The following is a 20,461-nucleotide window of genomic DNA, read 5'->3' on the forward strand; positions in this document are numbered from 1 at the left end:
ACATTACTTTAGTGCCTTGCTGCAAATAAGATGCGTGTTTTGTAATATTTTATTTCTGTACAGGCTTCCTTTTCAAGGTTAGTATTGTTGAGTAACTACAATGTTGTTGATCCATCCTCAGTTCTCATATCACAGTCATTAAACTCTGGAACTGTTTTAAAGTCACCATTGGCTTCATGGTGAAATCCCTGAGTGGTTTCCTTCCTCTCTGACAACTGAGTTAGGAAGGACGCCTGTAACTTTGTAGTGACTGAGTGTATTGATACACCATCCAAAGTGTAATTAATAACTTCACCATGCTCAAAGGGACATCCAATGTCTGTTTAAATTATTGTTATTTTTAAATCTTGGAAAAACCAAATCTTGTGGTTGAATAATGTTATGAGGTGTTGTGTGTAGGCCAGTGACAAAATCTCAAATGTAAAATTCAGGCTGTAACAACAAAATGCAGAAAAAGTCAAGGGGTGTGAATACTTTCTGAAGGCACTGTGTATATATTTCCACACTATGAGATTGGAAAAGTACTGTGAATGTGAAAATTATGATAATGCCCTTTTAGTATATAAGTATAATACTTTGAAGGCACTGTGTATGAGTGTGCGTGTATGCATGCTTGTCCAGGTCATTTTCCTTACCTCTGTAAAGACCCACTCCTGTTGTGGCGCCACGCTGGTCCCTTGGCCCTTCAGTGTACAGAGCTCTATCTTAACCTGGTCTGGCTGGGGGTTGGCCTGTAGACACAGCTGCTTCCCTATGTTGTGACGCAGCTCCTTATGGGACGTATACTCAAAGTACTGGGGTGACAGAGAAGAGATACAAAGACTGAGGAACTTTCCTTACAAAACTGGGTCCTTTTTAAACCATCTGAAGGCTTACAGAGAATGTATAAAGTCTTTATGATAAGGGTACATTAAGCCTTGAATACATTAAGCCTACTTGTTCCAAAAGAGACATCATCCAATTCAATGAGAGTCAATACTGAGTCACCATCTACCACACAACCACAGTACAGTACCTGATTGCCCCCCATGTTGTGGCAGGTGTACATGATCAGTGGCTTTCCTCCTTGGTTGTTTTCTCCTACATCCAGACAGCTCTGAGTGCCAGAGTTCTTAATCTGCACACACACGATATCAACACAGCAAATAAACATGCACTGCTGTCCCTAAGGCACAACGGAAAACGACTACTGTGAGTGAGTGTGTTTGTGTACACCTGAAGGGATTTGGGAACGAGACTTACCGCTCCAAACTTGGTCGGGGTGAGGTCTGGTACGAACATCTCGGGGTAGATATTATTCAAATACCAGGTGAAGTTCTTACAATGTAGGCTCTCCCTCAGATTCGCACGCTCTGAGATGTCACCAAACCCTTTCTGTAAAACAAAGATTCACATGCTCTGAGATGTCACCAAACCCTTTCTGTAAAACAAAGACTCACATGCTCTGAGACGTCACCAAACCCTTTCTGTAAAACAAAGATTCACATGCTCTGAGATGTCACCAAACCCTTTCTGTAAAACAAAGATTCACATGCTCTGAGATGTCACCAAACCCTTTCTGTAAAACAAAGATTCACATGCTCTGAGATGTCACCAAACCCATTCTGTAACAGACAGAGGAGTGGAAATGAGTGAGAAAAACTTCAATCCTGTGCAGTGATAGTTAACTTTAACCCCATATATCATATATAGCTACTCATAAGAACTTGTATTTCGGCCTGCTCCAGATGCAATTTGCATATTAATATCTTATAAACAGATTCCGGTATGTGCAGACACACATTATGCACAGTAGTGTGCTGGCTTACAGTGAGCCTTGATTAAGATCTTCCTTTTGTGTCGAGCGAATGTGAGATGACCAAATCTGGCAAAACAAGATTATCTAATAGTATTATGAAACTTGGGAGTAATTGAAAACATGCCATGTGCTTAACTATATCTAGCAGTACAGTGTAGGACTCTTGCAGTTGACTGAGCACATACCTCTTTGGCCATCTTCGCAGCGTTACTGTTGCGTTGGTAGTAGATGCGTTTGTAGTCGTCCATCCAGACCTCTGCTAATCGTACCTGGTTCCGTGTGATGACCTCAGTGCCTTTAGGGAAGGTGTGGGGGGACTTGGTACGGAACACGTGACCAACCACAGAACACGGAATGATCTCCAGCTGGCCCCCACACTGCCACACCTGGGGGAGGGGGGTGGTGTCAGAAAGTTGATAACAGTTAGCTGAATAACTTAGTGACCTGCCTTGTCACTGGAGGTACAATGACCAAGGACACACCGATTATTTGCTAATTGTATTGATGACATTCTGATGACAACACTGATCCTGTAGCAGCTGACAAAGTCACTGGCTGCGTTTCAAATTCATAAAAAGACACACCCTCGTCCACTTACCCTCGCCTTATGCCCTTGAGAGAGGGTATGTCTGTTAAGTGTTTGGAATGCAGCCACTGTCTTTCTGTTTTGACTTCCCAGAAGCCTCTGAGGCTAGTGTTTACAGAACATTTGGTGCTGTATGTCTGATTAGGATATTAAGTGCCTGTCTCCAAGAGGCCAGTTAGACATTTCCTTTGCTTCTGTGCTGGGTGGTGTCTCCCGGTTGCAACTTGTAATAAACCACATTGATTGACTACCTATGACTGATGTCCTTTTTCCTTCACCTGGAAATTCCCATTGCAGATACACATGCTCACACCATTTACACGTTACAGTACATGTCATTTCAATCACTCCAACATGTGCAATTAAGGTGGGAGATTTGTAGAAACAAGGGAGATTATTTCAGACCAGAGCCATATACAACGTTGAGGTCACATGACACCATTCAACCAATTAAATTGAGGTAATAATCAACAGAAAGAGAATGTCGTTGAGAAAGCATAATGACTAAACTCTCTATATATATATCGCAGTGTTTTAGACGTGCTGAAGTTCCACTTCATTAACACTGTTAGAGGAAAGGGCAGAGGGGAAACTAACCCTAAAGGACATCTCCACATTCTCACCCCCCCAGATCTCCATCTTGTCATCGTACGTCCCAATGTGTTCAAAATACTTCTTGGAGATGGAGAAGAGCCCACCGGCAAACGTTGGAGTTCTGAAGGAACAGACCCGTAGAGGTGACAAATGGTGTCAATGCAATGCAAAAGCATGAGATAATATTGTATTACACCGAGTGTACAAAACATTAAGAACGCCTTCCTAATATTGAGTTGCACCCCCCCTCTTTTGCCCTCAGAACAGACTCAATTCATCAGGGCATGGACTCTACAAGGTGTTGAAAGGATTCCACAGGGATGCCTGCCCATGTTGACTCCAATGCTTCCCACAGTTGTGTCAAGTTTGCTGGATGTCTTTTGGGTGCTGGACCATTCTTGATACAAACTCAGCAGCATTGCAGTCCCCCCCCCCCCCCCCCCCCCCAGTGTGCCTCTCACCAACTACAATACCCAGTTCAAAAGGAACTTATATCTTTTGTCTTGCCCATTCACCGTCTGAATGGCACAAATACACAATCCATGTCTCAATTGTCTCTAGGCTTAAAGATATTGATTTAACCCATCTTCTCCCTTTCACCTACACCGATTGAAGTGGATTTAACAAGTGACCATAGCTTTCATCTGGATTCACCTGGTCATTCTATGTCATGGAAAGAGCAGGTGTTCATAATGTTTTGTACACTCCATGTACATGGCTGTTTTCGACTAAATATTTGATATATTCCACTTTATTAACGCTGTTTGAAAGCATGAGATAATGTTGTGTAATATGTTACTGTAATATTGAAGTTACTATACATGCTGAATTGTGAGCTTTTCATTAACATCACTATGCAGGGGGTTAAATAAAGGGTCAATTAAATAAATGATGTAAATTATGTTTGGTGGGTCCCTAGCCCTTACTTGACGGGGTAGGTCTCGTCTTTGCGTCTGTTCCTCTCCTGCTCGGGGATGCCCTCCCAGCCGAAGGTGAGGCTCCAGTCAAAGTTCCCTCTGTTCTGGGCCTTAGCGGTGGCTACAGGCTTTTTGAAGGCAAAGTTATTCAGGTTGATGGTGGTGATCTCTGGGCTGACCACGGCCGTGGGCTCCTCTACGATACGAGCAAGCAGGGGCTCCAGCCAGCCATGGAAACACTCACCTGGGAGGGGAGAGGAGGGTGAGAGGAGGGGAGAGGAGGGTGAGAGGAGGGGAGAGGAGGGTGAGAGGAGGGGAGAGGAGGGGAGAGGAGGGTGAGAGGAGGTGAGAGGATATGAGAGGAGGTGAGAGGAGGTGAGAGGAGCAATCTCAGCAGGCCTTGGTGTGAAACAGGCTTTTAGAAGTGCCCTCTTTATTTGATTACATATGGTTAATTTACATATGGTTAATTTACATATGGTTAATGCAGTCTTTGGTGTGCTTATCAATGTACAACCACCTTTTCTCCCCCACTCTCGTCTATCCTTTTTTATTAAGTCATACAAAAGTGTTACATTGCGTGAAGTTTAAAATACATCCGGTTATTACTAAATGTGTATTGTGATATATTAAAATGTTTTATCACAACAACAACAAAAAACATGTCATTTATAAAATATGAAGGGGATGATGATGCGATCTTTGCAAGAGGGAGGGAATCTGACTTCATTGGTCCTCAACACATGGCTCTGTCACGATCGTTATAAGGAGTGGACCAAGATGCAGCGTGGTATGTTTCCATCCTCTTTATTTGGAAGAGAAACTTAAAGAACAAAAAAACAATAAGGCGAACAAACGAAACGTGAAGCTCAGAGTAGTGCTCACAGGCAACTATACCTAGACAAGATCCCACAAAGCACAATAGGGAAATGGCTACCTAAATATGATCCCCAATCAGAGACAACGATAAACAGCTGCCTCTGATTGGGAACCATACCGGGCCAACATAGACATACCAATTCCCCTAGATAACCCACCCTTAATCACACCCGACCTAACCAACATAGAGAATAAACAGCTCTCTATGGTCAGGGCGTTACAGGCTCATTAATTTCATTCAGGGAAGTTTAGCCGTGAGTTAGCCTGGCCCAGAGCAGGTTAGTTGTGAAGGATTCGTTGCCATAGAAATTTACCTGGCTAAAAGCTGAGCCACTTTCGTATGACCAGTTATCCCAAGTTGACCAATTTTTTACATTTATACATGTTAGTCATTTAGCAGACGCTCTTATCCAGAGAAATTATGATTAAGTGCCTTGCTCAAGGGCACAAACAGATTTTTCACCTTGTCGGCTCGGTGATTCAAACTAGCCACCTTTCGGTTACTGGCAAAAAGCTCTAACCGCTAGGCTAACCGCTAGGCTACAAGTTACCTTGCTAACTTCTCAAACCTGCTTCGTAGGATACCCCTCTGGCCTCAGACCCCTTTACAGGATGACTCTGATAATTCACAGTATTTGTGTATGTATTTGTATACGTTTCATAAATTCAGTGGCCACTTTATTATGTACACGTTTACAAAAATGTTTCGCTCCTACAGACAGTGAGTCACGTGGCCACGACTTGCTGTATAAAGCAGCCAGACAGGCGTCGGGCCATTCAGTTACTATTCGATTGAACTTTAGAATGGGCATACAAGTAACCTAAGCAACTTTGAGCATGGTACTGTATGATCGTCAGTGCCAGGCTCGCCGGTTCCAGTATCTCAGAAACAGCCGGCCTCCTGGGCTTTTCACGCAGGGTAAAACAATACCTATTCTATCCTCCAATGTGTCCCTTGTCTTCTGCTCTCCAATCACGGGCTGCTTCTCCAAGACTGGTGCGACAAACAAAACATGCAGTCAGCGGCAGTCCTGTGGGCGAAAACAGCTCGTTGATGAGATGTCAATGGAGAATAGCAAGAATCGTGCAAGCTAACAAGCGGGCCACAAACAGTGGTGTGCAGAACGGCATCCCGGAATGCACAACTTGTTGTTCCTTGTCATGGATGGGCTATTGCAGCAGATGACCACACTGGGTTCCACTCCTACCAAAAACAAGAAGCAGCAGCTCCAGTGGGCACGCAATCACCAACACTGGACAATTGAGGAGTGGAAAAACTTTGCCTGGTCCAAAGAATCCCGGTTCCTGTTGCGTCATGCTGATGGCAGAGTCAGGATTTGGTGTAATCAGCATGAGTTCATTCCCCAATCCTGCCTGGTGTCAACGGTACAGGCTGGAGGCGGTGGTGTAATGGTGTGGGGAATGTTTTCCTGGCACACGTTAGGTCCCTTGATACCAATTGAGCAATGTTTCATGCACCGAAGTATTCAGGCTAGGGGGTCTGACCTGGTACTACCTAATGAACTGGCCACAGTGTATATACACTGCTCAAAAAAATAAAGGGAACACTTAAACAACACAATGTAACTCCAAGTCAATCACACTTCTGTGAAATCAAACTGTCCACTTAGGAAGCAACACTGATTGACAATAAATTTCACATGCTGTTGTGCAAATGGAATAGACAAAAGGTGGAAATTATAGGCAATTAGCAAGACACCCCCAATAAAGGAGTGGTTCTGCAGGTGGTGACCACAGACCACTTCTCAGTTCCTATGCTTCCTGGCTGATGTTTTGGTCACTTTTGAATGCTGGCGGTGCTTTCACTCTAGTGGTAGCATGAGACGGAGTCTACAACCCACACAAGTGGCTCAGGTAGTGCAGCTCATCCAGGATGACACATCAATGCGAGCTGTGGCAAGAAGGTTTGCTGTGTCTGTCAGCGTAGTGTCCAGAGCATGGAGGCGCTACCAGGAGACAGGCCAGTACATCAGGAGACGTGGAGGAGGCCGTAGGAGGGCAACAACCCAGCAGCAGGACAGCTACCTCCGCCTTTGTGCAAGGAGGAGCACTGCCAGAGCCCTGCAAAATGACCTCCAGCAGGCCACAAATGTGCATGTGTCTGCTCAAACGGTCAGAAACAGACTCCATGAGGGTGGTATGAGGGCCCGACGTCCACAGGTGGGGGTTGTGCTTACAGCCCAACACCGTGCAGGACGTTTGGCATTTGCCAGAGAACACCAAGATTGGCAAATTCGCCACTGGCGCCCTGTGCTCTTCACAGATGAAAGCAGGTTCACACGCACATGTGACAGACGTGACAGTCTGGAGACGCCGTGGAGAACGTTCTGCTGCCTGCAACATCCTCCAGCATGACCGGTTTGGTGTTGGGTCAGTCATGGTGTGGGGTGGCATTTCTTTGGGGGGCCGCACAGCCCTCTATGTGCTCGCCAGAGGTAGCCTGACTGCCATTAGGTACCGAGATGAGATCCTCAGACCCCTTGTGAGACCATATGCTGGTGCGGTTGGCCCTGGGTTCCTCCTAATGCAAGACAATGCTAGACCTCATGTGGCTGGAGTGTGTCAGCAGTTCCTGCAAGAGGAAGGCATTGATGCTATGGACTGGCCCGCCCGTTCCCCAGACCTGAATCCAATTGAGCACATCTGGGACATCATGTCTCGCTCTATCCACCAACGCCACGTTGCACCACAGACTGTCCAGGAGTTAGTCCAGGTCTGGGAGGAGATCCCTCAGGAGACCATCCGCCACCTCATCAGGAGCATGCCCAGGCGTTGTAGGGAGGTCATACAGGCACGTGGAGGCCACACACACTACTGAGCCTCATTTTGACTTGTTTTAAGGACATTACATCAAAGTTGGATCAGCCTGTAGTGTGGTTTTCCACTTTAATTTTGAGTGTGACTCCAAATCCAGACCTCCATGGGTTGATACATTTGATTTCCATTGATAATTTTTGTGTGATTCTGTTGTCAGCACATTCAACTATGTAAAGAAAAAAGTATTTAATAAGAATATTTCATTCATTCAGATCTAGGATGTGTTATTTTAGTGTTCCCTTTATTTTTTTGAGCAGTGTATATATATATATACTGTATATATATCCATGCAATGCCTTTATCACCTTGTATCTGAATTTATAGCCCTTCATCACTCCACTTTACATCTCTCTAAGTATATGTGTGTGGAATGGTGTCGCACATCTAGGTTCTAGCAGGATAACCTGAAGAACAGGTTTCAACTGTTGACTACTAAGAGAACCCCAATCTACAACGGACATCTAACTGAGACAAACCGACTAGTCCTGACCTAAGGCCACTAACCACTATTTTTTTTTAATCAGTGTTCTTTCCTGATAGTTTCTGGTTGAAAATACTCATCTACACAGGAACTTTTAAATCAGAAGGTTTGTATGGTCGGGAGTTTCAACTTTCCATAGTGACATCACTTTGCAGTAAATTGGTTAATAGACCAATAATAAAAATAGTTCCAAACCTCTCTGCCAATAAAAAGACTACCAAACCTCTCAGCCAATAACAGCTAGTTTTTCCCCCTTCCACTCAGACCACGTTTTTGCTAAAAAGCTATTTTTGCCTATTTTAATGGAAATCTTTTACAGTAAGGTAATTCATTGTTACCCAAATTATTTGATATAAAAACTTCTGCATTGGGTCTTTTTCCCAACATTTCTGGTTTTGCTCTAGTGCTAACACACTTCATTACACTAATCAAGTCATCAGGCATCAATTTGATGTTCTAAATCAGGTGTATTAGTTGCGAGGGCAACAACTATAATGTGCACCCCTTTGAGTTCCCAGGACCAGGACTGGGAAACACTGCTTTAAAGAACTCAATATAAATATCACAGGCAGACAGCGGGGCAACTTCTTGGTACAAACATTAACACATTAGAAAATCTACCACATAACTTTAACACTTTACAATAATATATACATAACATGATTTATATAGGGTTTAAAAGTAGTTTATAAACTCAGTTATTAGATTATAGGTAGTTTATCTGTACTAAACATTTAAACAAATACCTAGATCTAGCACAATGGTCGTAAATGGATTGATCTAATGGGTACCATTTTACCCCCTCCACCTATCCTTCCATTTTACCCCCTCCACTTATCCTTCCATTTTACCCCCTACATCTATCCTTCCATTTTACCACCTACATCTATCCTTCCATTTTACCCCCTCCACTTATCCTTCCATTTTACCCCCTCCACCTATCCTTCCATTTTTTTTTTTTTTTTTTTTTTTTTTTTTTTTGGGGGGTGGATCAGCTTAATATTGCGGAAAGAATGTTGCTTCCAATGTAATTGTCTGCATCATTTCCAATCCCCCATATTTTTTTGGGTAAATATATATATCCATTCACGTATGCATACATATACACATATATACATACACATACCTACATAGACATACATACTTTTTTAAAGAGTATACCTTTATTATTATTCCCCGCAAACCCTACCACCGATCCCCCAATTGGAGTAAACTGATAAACATTTCTGTTTTTACCTTCAATTTATACATCTTATACACATTTTACAGACACAGTCTACTTTATAATAGTTCTCTCTTGTTTGTTCTTAGTCCTTCCTCTATTTCTGTTGTCCATCCAGTTTGATTTCCACTTGTAACTGTGCTATTTCACAATAGCTCCGCACCTATACACATTTCACAGATCCCGTATGCCCTACATTGTTTATCTTGTTATTAGTCCCACCCTTCAGCTCCACTCAACCTTTCCCATCTATCTTCCAACATCATCCATTTTGGATTTTTATTTGCCATATATTTTTCAACTGTGCTGTGATGCTTCACAAAAGATTTGAATCTTCCTATTCTCATAGCTTCCACGGATTGTAAATTAAAAATAAACATTTTTGCTAAAATAATTATTATATTATTGATTGATTGACTATGGCTTTTCAAATCCCCCAGTATTGCTATCTGTAGCGTTAGTTCTACGCAAATGTTGCAATTCTTCAACCATTCCTGGACCTGTGACCAAAAACGAGCTACATGCGGACAATACCAAAATAAATGGTCTAATGACTCTGCCTCCTCACAGCAGAATCTACAGAGCTGGGAAGATTGTATCCCCCATATATATAACATTCTATTAGTTGCAAGAATTTTGTACAATAATTTAAATTGAAAAATTCGAAGTTTTGAATCCGGCGTTGTTTTGCGTATCAATTCATACACCATGTGCCATGGAATGGGTACATCGAAAATCTCTTCCCAACTATTTTGCAATTTATATGGCACAGCTGTAAGTTTTTTGATCCTTAAATGAAATTGGTATATGTTTTTATTTATCACACTTTTCTTTAACCATTTATGTTCTTTAATATAAGGCCGACATACAAGTTCCTTACTTTTATCCCCTTCCACCTGCCTCTTCCATTTTTGTGGTAATGCTGCAATTAATTGGTTGTAATTTTGGGTAGAGCAGACATTTCCATATGTCTGTGTTAGCTGCATGTGTGACATTACTCCACCAGTCCTATTTATGATATCATTCACAAAAATTATACCTTTTTTAAACATTTCTTCGATAAATACAGTTTTTTTATCAATTACTATATTTGAATTTAACCACAAGATTTGTTGTACTATTTGTTCCGTCCTTTCAGGTGGATTAAACTGAAATTGCAACCAACTTTCTAAGGCTTGCTTAAAAAAGAAAGATATTTTGGAGATTATTTCCTTTTCAAGCAACCGAAAGTGAGCAGGTGTAATCTGAATAAAGGGAAAAAGGCCCTTCTTGAACATAGGATGAGACATTCGTACCAATCTACTAGAGAACCAGTTTGGATTTAAGTATAACTTTTGTATGACTGATGCCTTTAGTGAGAGGTCTAATGCTTTAATATTTAATAATTTCTGCCCTCCGAATTCATATTCGTTATATAAATAGGCCCTTTTAATTTTATCTGGCTTGCCGTTCCAACCTTGTTTTACTCCTCTAGATAGTTTAAAACTTTCTGAGATGTAGCCATTATTTACTATTTTACACCTAGGGTTACTATACATAATTTTTACCCATTTTATAAGAGATTCCCCAAAATTGAAATATTCTAGGCATTTATATATAAACTCCAGTCGTACTTTATCAAAAGCCTTTTCAAAATCAGCTATGAAAACCAGGCCTGGTGTCCCCGATATTTCATAGTGTTCTATTGTTTCCAGTACTTGCCTTATATTATCTCCAATGTATCGTCCATGTAAAAAACCTGTCTGATTAGGATGAATAATATCTGACAAAACTTTTTTTATTCTATGCGCCAAGCATTTTGCTAGGATTTTTGCATCACAACACTGAAGTGTAAGAGGTCTCCAATTTTTTAAATGGACTGGATCTTTATATATACCACTTGGGTCCTGTTTCAGTAATAATGATATCACACCTTCTTGTTGCGTGTCTGATAATCTATCATTTATATAGGAGTGGTTAAAACAAGCTAATAATGGTCCTTTGAGTATATCAAAAAAATGTTTGTATACTTCCACTGGTATGCCATCCAGTCCTGGAGTTTTCCCATCCTTAAAGGCCCCAATTGCATCAAGTAGTTCCTCCTCTGTAATTAGGCCTTCACATGAGTCTTTCGGTACAGATGTTAATTTTACATTATTATTAGGGAAAAAATCCATACAATTAGTTTCAGTTAGTGGAGATGGAGGAGCCTGAAACGAAAATATATTCTTAAAGTACTTTACTTCCTCTTTCAAAATATCATTTGGTGAATCATGCGTGACTCCATCATTTGTAACAAGTTTTAATACGTTTTTTTTGGTAGCATTTCTATATTGAAGATTGAAAAAGAATTTGGTGCATTTTTCCCCATATTCCATCCAGTTCGCTTTATTTTTGTAATATATTACACTGGATCTTTCTTGAATAAGTTCCTCCATTTCTTTTTGTTTTTCCTCTAACTTATTCTGTGCCTCTATGGTACCGTTTTTATTGTTATCTAACTGTACTGTTAGTCCTTCAATTTCCTTTGTTAATATGGACTCTTTTGATCGAAATTGCTTTTGTTTTATAGATGAGTACTGAATTGCATGGCCTCTAAAGCCACACTTAAAAGTGTCCCATACAATATGGGGATCTGCTGTACCTATGTTATGTCTAAAAAAGTCAGTTATAAATTCTTCTGTCCTAGTTCTAAACAATTTATCATCTAGTAGGCTTTGATTAAATTTCCAATATCCTCGCCCACGTGGAAATTCTGTAAGAGTAATATATATGCCAATTATGTGATGGTCCGACCGCATTCTGTCCCCTATCAAACACTTTTTAACTTTTGGTGCCAGAGAGAATGATATAAGAAAGTAGTCAAGGCGACTAGCTTGATTAAGCCTCCGCCATGTATATCTCACTAGGTCAGGGTATTTAAGTCTCCATATATCCACTAATTCCAATATATCCATGACATTCCTGATTTCCTTAAGTGCCTGAGGGTGATAGTTTGTAGTGTGATTTCCTTTCCGGTCCATAGAGGTATTTAAGACCGTATTAAAATCTCCCACTATAATAATAGAGTCTAGTGTTGCTTGTAGAGTTGATACATTCTTATATATATTGTCAAAGAAGCTTGGATCATCATTATTCGGACCGTATAGGTTAATAAGCCTTATATGTTTATTGTCCAATAACATATTTAAAATAATCCATCTACCTTGAGGATCTGTTTGGACAAGTTGCACATTTGGATCAAAGTTATTATTAATTAAAACCATCACCCCTTTTGAATTTCTTTGCCCATGGGAGAAATATATTTCGCCCCCCCAGTTCTTTTTCCACAAAACTTCATCTAAAACTGTCGAATGGGTTTCCTGTAAACAGTAGATATTATAATCCTTCTCTTTTAGCCAGGTAAATACTGATCGTCTTTTCTTATTATCTGCTAAGCCATTACAATTGTAACTGGCTATACTTATTTCACCACTTACCATAATGAGACACACCTTTCAATTATTTTTATCAAAATATATGTTTGTAAACGTCCTATTAAAAAGTAACATAATGATTGAGTGTCTATATAGTTGTACCATGACATTTGCATCTCCACTAAGCAAACCTCCAATTGGTCCCCACTATTCCACCCGCCAAAAGCCCCCATCTCGAGTTGGGTTGTCATCCCAATGACCGGCAGACCACCCCCGACCCCCCGCATCGCACAGCCCCGGACCGACTGGGATCCATCCTTCGAAAAGTGCACACAGCGCCATCCACCGAACCGAAGCAGATCCATTGCCAAATGCATTTCCATCGCCCTCACCTCGATTTTTATTACATATTGCTGTGAATCATCCTCTATAGTCCGTAACATCTTTTACTTCTTCCTTCGCAACAGTTGTGGGATACACACATACACCCACACACATTCAGCCCTTACCCCCACACAACCATAAGCTCACCCTCTCAACAATTGCACCATCCCAGAGCCCAACTCAAGATGGATCATGATTTACAAATGTACTTGCAGTTGCAGCTGCATGAGAAGGCCTGCAAGACCGCGCAAAAAATGAGCATAAATGTAGAGATTTATTTACCATTGTCACATCCTAAATGATGGAGGTCAAATGTACACCTTCTTCCTGAAACACCCACAATACGGTCATCCATTTTGACCATGTTCCCAAGCATCTCCATGCAGTCCGACTTGATTTCGTGCCACCAGGGCCACAATAATATACCCCCTCTCTGAATGTCCGAGTGTGACCCCCTCCCCATGGGTTACTGCAGCTAGTGTTGCCAGCACTGCCACTGCCTGAGTGGGGGCACCCCACCGGAATCCCCACCGGCTAGGTACAAGGTCGTCAAGGTTCTCATTAGCAGCTTTGAGAATTTCCTTGTTTATTACGCTCTCCCTTTAGGGGGCTTTGGCTTTGCAGGACCAACCCTGCCAAGCAGGCTCAGAATCTTGAGGGGGCAGTGCTGCTCTTGGTCCCTGACCTCATTTTGGCTGCATACAGACCGCTTACAGCATGCACATAAAACAGTTAGGGACTTCTCCTTAGTATCTGGGCCATTCATGTGGGTGTCTAGGGTATAGGGCCATGGACCGTACCATTAAAATAGGATAATAAATAATTAGATATAATTTATTTTAAAAATGTAGTTCCCCATGATAGGACAATAAATAAATAAGACGTATAATTCATTATAAAAGTATATCCATCATCTGAACAACATTGAAAGCCCTCTCATACCCGGCCCACAGCAATACACTGGCTCTGGGATATGCAACTATTTCATTACTCACTCACTCAACTTTCCAAACATAACAAATAAAAATAAAGACACACCACACCATCCACACATACTGTGCCTTCTGTTTACTTAGTTTTTATCTTCACTATGTAGAAATAGTGCTTGTGTTCAATTAGTTATATATGAAGATTTATAGAAAAGCTATATTTTGTATTGTATTGTTACAATCAATAACCGGGCTTGAATTGTGTTTATTTTCCTCATCTATGAGAACTTTGTAATTTTTAAAATAACCATGGAGTAGTCTTTGTGTCTCTGAACAACTGGTTATCAATATATAGTTTATCAACGACGAGAGCTACTCGTTTCGCTTTTAATCTATTTTCTTTGAAAATTGGATACAGAACTTTGCGCCGTTCTGCAATTTCTTTCGGAAACTGATCATTCATGCCAATTTTGGTCCCAGCAAGTCTTTTACCCAGGCTTTTAACCATTATTTTATCTTTAAATGAAGCAAATTTGGCAACGATTGGGCGTTCGTACCTCTGCCCTCTCTGTCCGAGGCGGTGTACACGTTCAAGTTGGATCTTATCGATAACTTCGCGTGGAATCTGAAGCGCTGCAAAAAGGAACTCTCTAACTACAGATTCAGGAACCTCTCCTTCTTTCTCTTGGATACCTGTAAGTACCAAATTCTCTCTCATGGATCTAGTTTGTATGTCTAGTAAGCATTCCTTCAGAACGGTGTTCTCCTTTTTAATTTCATTCATTTCGGTTTCAATTTTATTGACTGTCCCTTTTAGCGCGTGTGTTTCCTTCTCCAATGTCGCAGCTTTTTCATCACTCATCTCTAGGCTTGCCTTCAACTCTTTTATATCTTTACTAACTAATTCAAGTATACCCAGTTTGTCATTTATTGATTTTAACAGATCGGTTTCGACCTTTACCATTGCCGGTGGTGAGAATATTAAATCATCCGTATCGGTTGAGGAGTCACGTTTTCGTTTTTGAATCGGTTCCCCTGTCTTACTCTCCGTCATGTTTGGGTGTTGCTTGTTTTCGTAATATTTGTCGATAAATGTCTCTAATCTTAGGATTTGTTTTGTGTTATTATCCAGATTGAAGGTTATCACCCACCAGATTATTTAGTGCTAATATTTTAGTCTAATTTAGCAGATATTTCGAATATTATGTTTTATCTTGAGGTGCTCTACATAACTTCGTTCAGTCCGCCATTACCTTTACGTTACCTTTACGTCCGCCGTCCTACGTCCTACCTAGCTAGTGCGCTCCTTCCATTTTACCCCCTCCACCATTCCTTCCATTTTACCCCATAGATCTATCCTTCCATTTTACCCCCTCCACTTATCCTTCCATTTTACCCCCTCCACTTATCCTTCCATTTTACCCCCTCCATCTATCCTTCCATTTTACCCCCTCCACTTATCCTTCCATTTTACCCCCTCCACCCATCCTTCCATTTTACCCCCTAGATCTATCCTTCCATTTTACCCCCTCCATCTATCCTTCCATTTTACCCCCTCCACTTATCCTTCCATTTTACCCCCTCCACCTATCCTTCCATTTTACCCCCTCCATCTATCCTTCCATTTTACCCCCTCCACCTAGGTAGGATGAGGAGGTCGTGGCTCGATTTGAAACCATGCCAACTCTTGCATATACAGTAGCTAGTCACAGTTTGCATCCAGGAAGGAGAGTGTCTGTCCCTGGGCCTCCCAGCATTCATTCATTCATTCATCCATCACTAATCATAGTGTGCGTCCAGGAAGGTGAGTCTCTCTCAATGGGCCCCCCAGCATTCATTCATTCATCCAACCATCACTACTCACAGTGTGCGTCCAGGAAGGTGAGTCTCTCTCAATGGGCCCCCCAGCATTCATTCATTCATCCAACCATCACTACTCACAGTGTGCGTCCAGGAAGGTGAGTCTCTCTCAATGGGCCCCCCAGCATTCATTCATTCATCCAACCATCACTACTCACAGTGTGCGTCCAGGAAGGTGAGTGTCTGTCCCAGTGCCCCCCTGGCCCCCAGGAGCCTGGCTGTGATCAGGCCCTTCCTCTCCTGCTGTCTCACCACCTTCACTATATTCAGCTGTTTCACATACTCATCCAGCCGAGTCCCCAGGTGCTCTGGTTGGAAGAAGGAAACACATACCTGATATTAAATTATTTTCTTCAGGTGGTCTGGAGCATGGGGGTTAATGACAGGAGGTTAATGCTGCGTTAATAACAAAGTGGGAAACACAAAATACTACTTGTAAAATGGGAATGTGCGTTCACATGCTTTGAACTCGTTGAAAACGCCTATTGGCGAAACGGCAATCAAGCTGCGTCAACTAGAGGTCGACCGAATATGATTTTTCAACGCCGATACCGATACCGATTATTGGAGGGCCAAAAAGCCGATACCGATTAATTGGCCGATTCTTTATTTTTATTTGTAATAATGACAATTACAACAATACTGAATGAACACTTATTTTAACTTAATATAATACATAAATAAAATAAATTTAGCCTCAAATAATGAAACATGTTCAATTTGGTGTAAATAATGCAAAAACAAAGTGTTGGAGAAGAAAGTAAAAGTGCAATATGTGCCATGTAAGAAAGCTAATGTTTAAGTTCCTTGCTCAGAACATGAGAACATATGAAAGCTGATGGTTCCTTTTAACATGAGTCTTCAATATTCCCAGGTAAGAAGTTTTAGGTTGTAGTTAATATAGGAATTATAGGACTATTTCTCTCTATACGATTTGTATTTCATATACCTTTGACTTTTGGATGTTCTTATAGGCACTTTAGTATTGCCAGTGTAACAGTTCAGCTTCCGTCCCTCTCCTCGCTCCTACCTGGGCTCGAACCAGGAACACATCGACAACAGCCACCCTCGAAGCAGCGTTACCCATGCAGAGCAAGGGGAACAACTACTCCAAGTCTCAGAGCGAGTGACGTTTGAAACGCTATTAGAGCGCACCGGCTAACTAGCTAGCCATTTCACATCGGTTACACCAGCCTAATCTCGGGAGTTGATAGGCTTGAAGTCATAAACAGCTCAATGCTTGAAGCATTGCGAAGAGCTGCTGGCAAAACGCACGAAAGTGCTGTTTGAATGAATGCTTACGAGCCTGCTGGTGCCTACCATCGCTCAGTCAGACTGCTCTATCAAATCATAGACTTAATTATAACATAATAACACACAGAAATACGAGCCTTAGGTCATTAATATGGTCGAATCAGGAAACTATCATCTCGAAAAGAAAACATTTATTCTTTCAGTGAAATACGGAACCGTTCCGTATTTTATCTAACGGGTGGCATCCATCATTCTAAATATTCCTGTTGCATTGCACAACCTTCAATGTTATGTTATAATTACGTAAAATTCTGGCAAATTAGTTTGCAATGAGCCAGGCGGCTCAAACTGTTGCATATACCCTGACTCTGCGTGCAATGAACGCAAGAGAAGTGACACAATTTCACCTGGTTAATATTGCCTGCTAACCTGGATTTCTTTTAGCTAAATATGCAGGTTTAAAAATATATACTTCTGTGTATTGATTTTAAGAAAGGCATTGATGTGTATGGTTAGGTACACGTTGGAGCAACGACAGACCTTTAACCGCGAATTCGCACCACATCGATTATATGCAACGCAGGACACGCTAGATAAACTAGTAATATCATCAACCATGTGTAGTTATAACTAGTGATTATGACTGATTGATTGTTTTTTATAAGATAAGTTTAATGCTAGCTAGCAACTTACCTTGGCTTCTTACTGCATTCGCGTAACAGGCGGGCTCCTCGTGGAGTGCAATGTAAGGCAGGTGGTTAGAGCGTTGGACTAGTTAACCGTAAGGTTGCAAGATTGAATCCCTGAGCGGACAAGGTAAAAATCTGTCGTTCTGCTCCTGAACAAGGCAGTTAACCCACTGTTCCTAGGCCGTCATTGAAAATAAGAATGTGTTCTTAACTGACTTGCCTAGTTAAATAAAGGTGTAAAAAAAAAAAATAATAATAAAATCGGCAAAATTCGGCGTCCAAAATTACCGATTTCCGATTGTTATGAAAACTTGAAATCGGCCCTAATTAATCGGCCATTCCGATTAATCGGTCGACCTCTAGCGTCAACCATAAACTAAAAGTACAGCTATCATGCTCGTAAACAAATTATAGTGTTCAAAAACCATATTAATAGATCCATTTTTATAATGTTTTGTTGTTGTTTATTGCCGAAAAAGCTGTTCGAGGTCATTTCCTTACTACTGTATGTGACGTCAGAGTTCAGCATGTGGGAGAAATCTGAGCTCAGGCATGATAGACGTATTTTCCACGGGTTAGAGGGGCATTCAAGTGAATTTTTCCTGGTCGTATGCTGGTATTTACGGATTTACAAGATGTTATGAACACAGCATTAGAACAGCATCTCTAGGGAACTGACAGAGAGCAGGGGTGTGTTCATAGGACTGTAACCACATGCTGTCTAACTGTGATGGCATAGGACTGGAACCACATGCTGTCTAACTGTGATGGCATAGGACTGGAACCACATGCTGTCTAACTGTGATGGCATAGGACTGGAACCACATGCCGTCTAAATGTGATGGCATAGGACTGTAACCACATGCCGTCTAAATGTGATGGCATAGGACTGTAACCACATGCCGTCTAACTGTGATGGCATAGGACTGGAACCACATGCCGTCTAAATGTGATGGCATAGGACTGGAACCACATGCCGTCTAAATGTGATGGCATAGGACGAACCACATGCCGTCTAAATGTGATGGCATAGGACTGGAACCACATGCCGTCTAAATGTGATGGCATAGGACTGGAACCACATGCCGTTTAAATGTGATGGCATAGGACTGGAACCACATGCCGTCTAAATGTGATGGCATAGGACTGGAACCACATGCCGTCTAAATGTGATGGCATAGGACTGTAACCACATGCCGTCTAAATGTGATGGCATAGGACTGTAACCACATGCCGTCTAAATGTGATGGCATAGGACTGTAACCACATGCCGTCTAAATGTGATGGCATAGGACTGTAACCACATGCCGTCTAAATGTGATGGCATAGGACTGGAACCACATGCCGTCTAAATGTGATGGCATAGGACTGTAACCACATGCCGTCTAAATGTGATGGCATAGGACTGGAACCACATGCCGTCTAAATGTGATGGCATAGGACTGTAACCACATGCCGTCTAAATGTGATGGCATAGGACTGTAACCACATGCCGTCTAAATGTGATGGCATAGGACTGTAACCACATGCCGTCTAAATGTGATGGCATAGGACTGTAACCACATGCCGTCTAACTGTGATGGCATAGGACTGTAACCACATGCCGTCTAACTGTGATGGCATAGGACTGTAACCACATGCCGTCTAAATGTGATGGCATAGGACTGTAACCACATGCCGTCTAACTGTGATGGCATAGGACTGTAACCACATGCCGTCTAAATGTGATGGCATAGGACTGTAACCACATGCCGTCTAAATGTGATGGCATAGGACTGTAACCACATGCCGTCTAAATGTGATGGCATAGGACTGTAACCACATGCCGTCTAACTGTGATGGCATAGGACTGTAACAACATGCCGTCTAAATGTGATGGCATAGGACTGTAACCACATGCCGTCTAACTGTGATGGCATAGGACTGTAACCACATACCGTCTAAATGTGATGGCATAGGACTGTAACCACATGCCGTCTAACTGTGATGGCATAGGACTGTAACAACATGCCGTCTAACTGTGACGGCATAGGACTGTAACCACATGCCGTCTAAATGTGACGGCATAGGACTGTAACCACATGCCGTCTAAATGTGACGGCATAGGACTGTAACCACATGCTGTCTAAATGTGACGGCATAGGACTGTAACCACATGCTGTCTAAATGTGACGGCATAGGACTGTAACCACATGCTGTCTAAATGTGACGGCATAGGACTGTAACCACATGCTGTCTAACTGTGATGGCATAGGACTGTAACCACATGCTGTCTAAATGTGATGGCATAGGACTGTAACCACATGCTGTCTAAATGTGATGGCATAGGACTGTAACCACATGCTGTCTAACTGTGATGGCATAGGACTGGAACCACATGCTGTCTAAATGTGATGGCATAGGACTGGAACCACATGCTGTCTAAATGTGACGGCATAGGACTGTAACCACATGCTGTCTAAATGTGACGGCATAGGACTGTAACCACATGCTGTCTAAATGTGACGGCATAGGACTGGAACCACATGCTGTCTAAATGTGACGGCATAGGACTGTAACCACATGCTGTCTAACTGTGATGGCATAGGACTGTAACCACATGCTGTCTAACTGTGACGGCATAGGACTGTAACCA

The 20,461-nt window shown here is 41.9% G+C and overlaps 1 protein-coding gene across 1 annotated transcript in view; it reads right to left on the minus strand.

The window, feature by feature from the left end:
- Positions 1–20,461, minus strand: part of LOC120059592 (polypeptide N-acetylgalactosaminyltransferase 6-like) — a 32,712-nt gene that overhangs the window by 4,367 nt on the left and 7,884 nt on the right. The window contains exons 5-11 of the mRNA XM_039008724.1: positions 16,042–16,191; positions 3,905–4,139; positions 2,982–3,099; positions 1,984–2,184; positions 1,243–1,374; positions 1,016–1,117; positions 636–794 (exon numbers count right to left, since the gene is read on the minus strand). Of these exons, the coding sequence (XP_038864652.1) occupies positions 636–794; positions 1,016–1,117; positions 1,243–1,374; positions 1,984–2,184; positions 2,982–3,099; positions 3,905–4,139; positions 16,042–16,191 (1,097 nt within the window). The remainder of the gene's footprint in view (positions 1–635; positions 795–1,015; positions 1,118–1,242; positions 1,375–1,983; positions 2,185–2,981; positions 3,100–3,904; positions 4,140–16,041; positions 16,192–20,461) is intronic.

This window comes from Salvelinus namaycush, chromosome 14 (genome assembly GCF_016432855.1).
Source record: "Salvelinus namaycush isolate Seneca chromosome 14, SaNama_1.0, whole genome shotgun sequence".
NCBI lineage: Eukaryota > Metazoa > Chordata > Actinopteri > Salmoniformes > Salmonidae > Salvelinus > Salvelinus namaycush.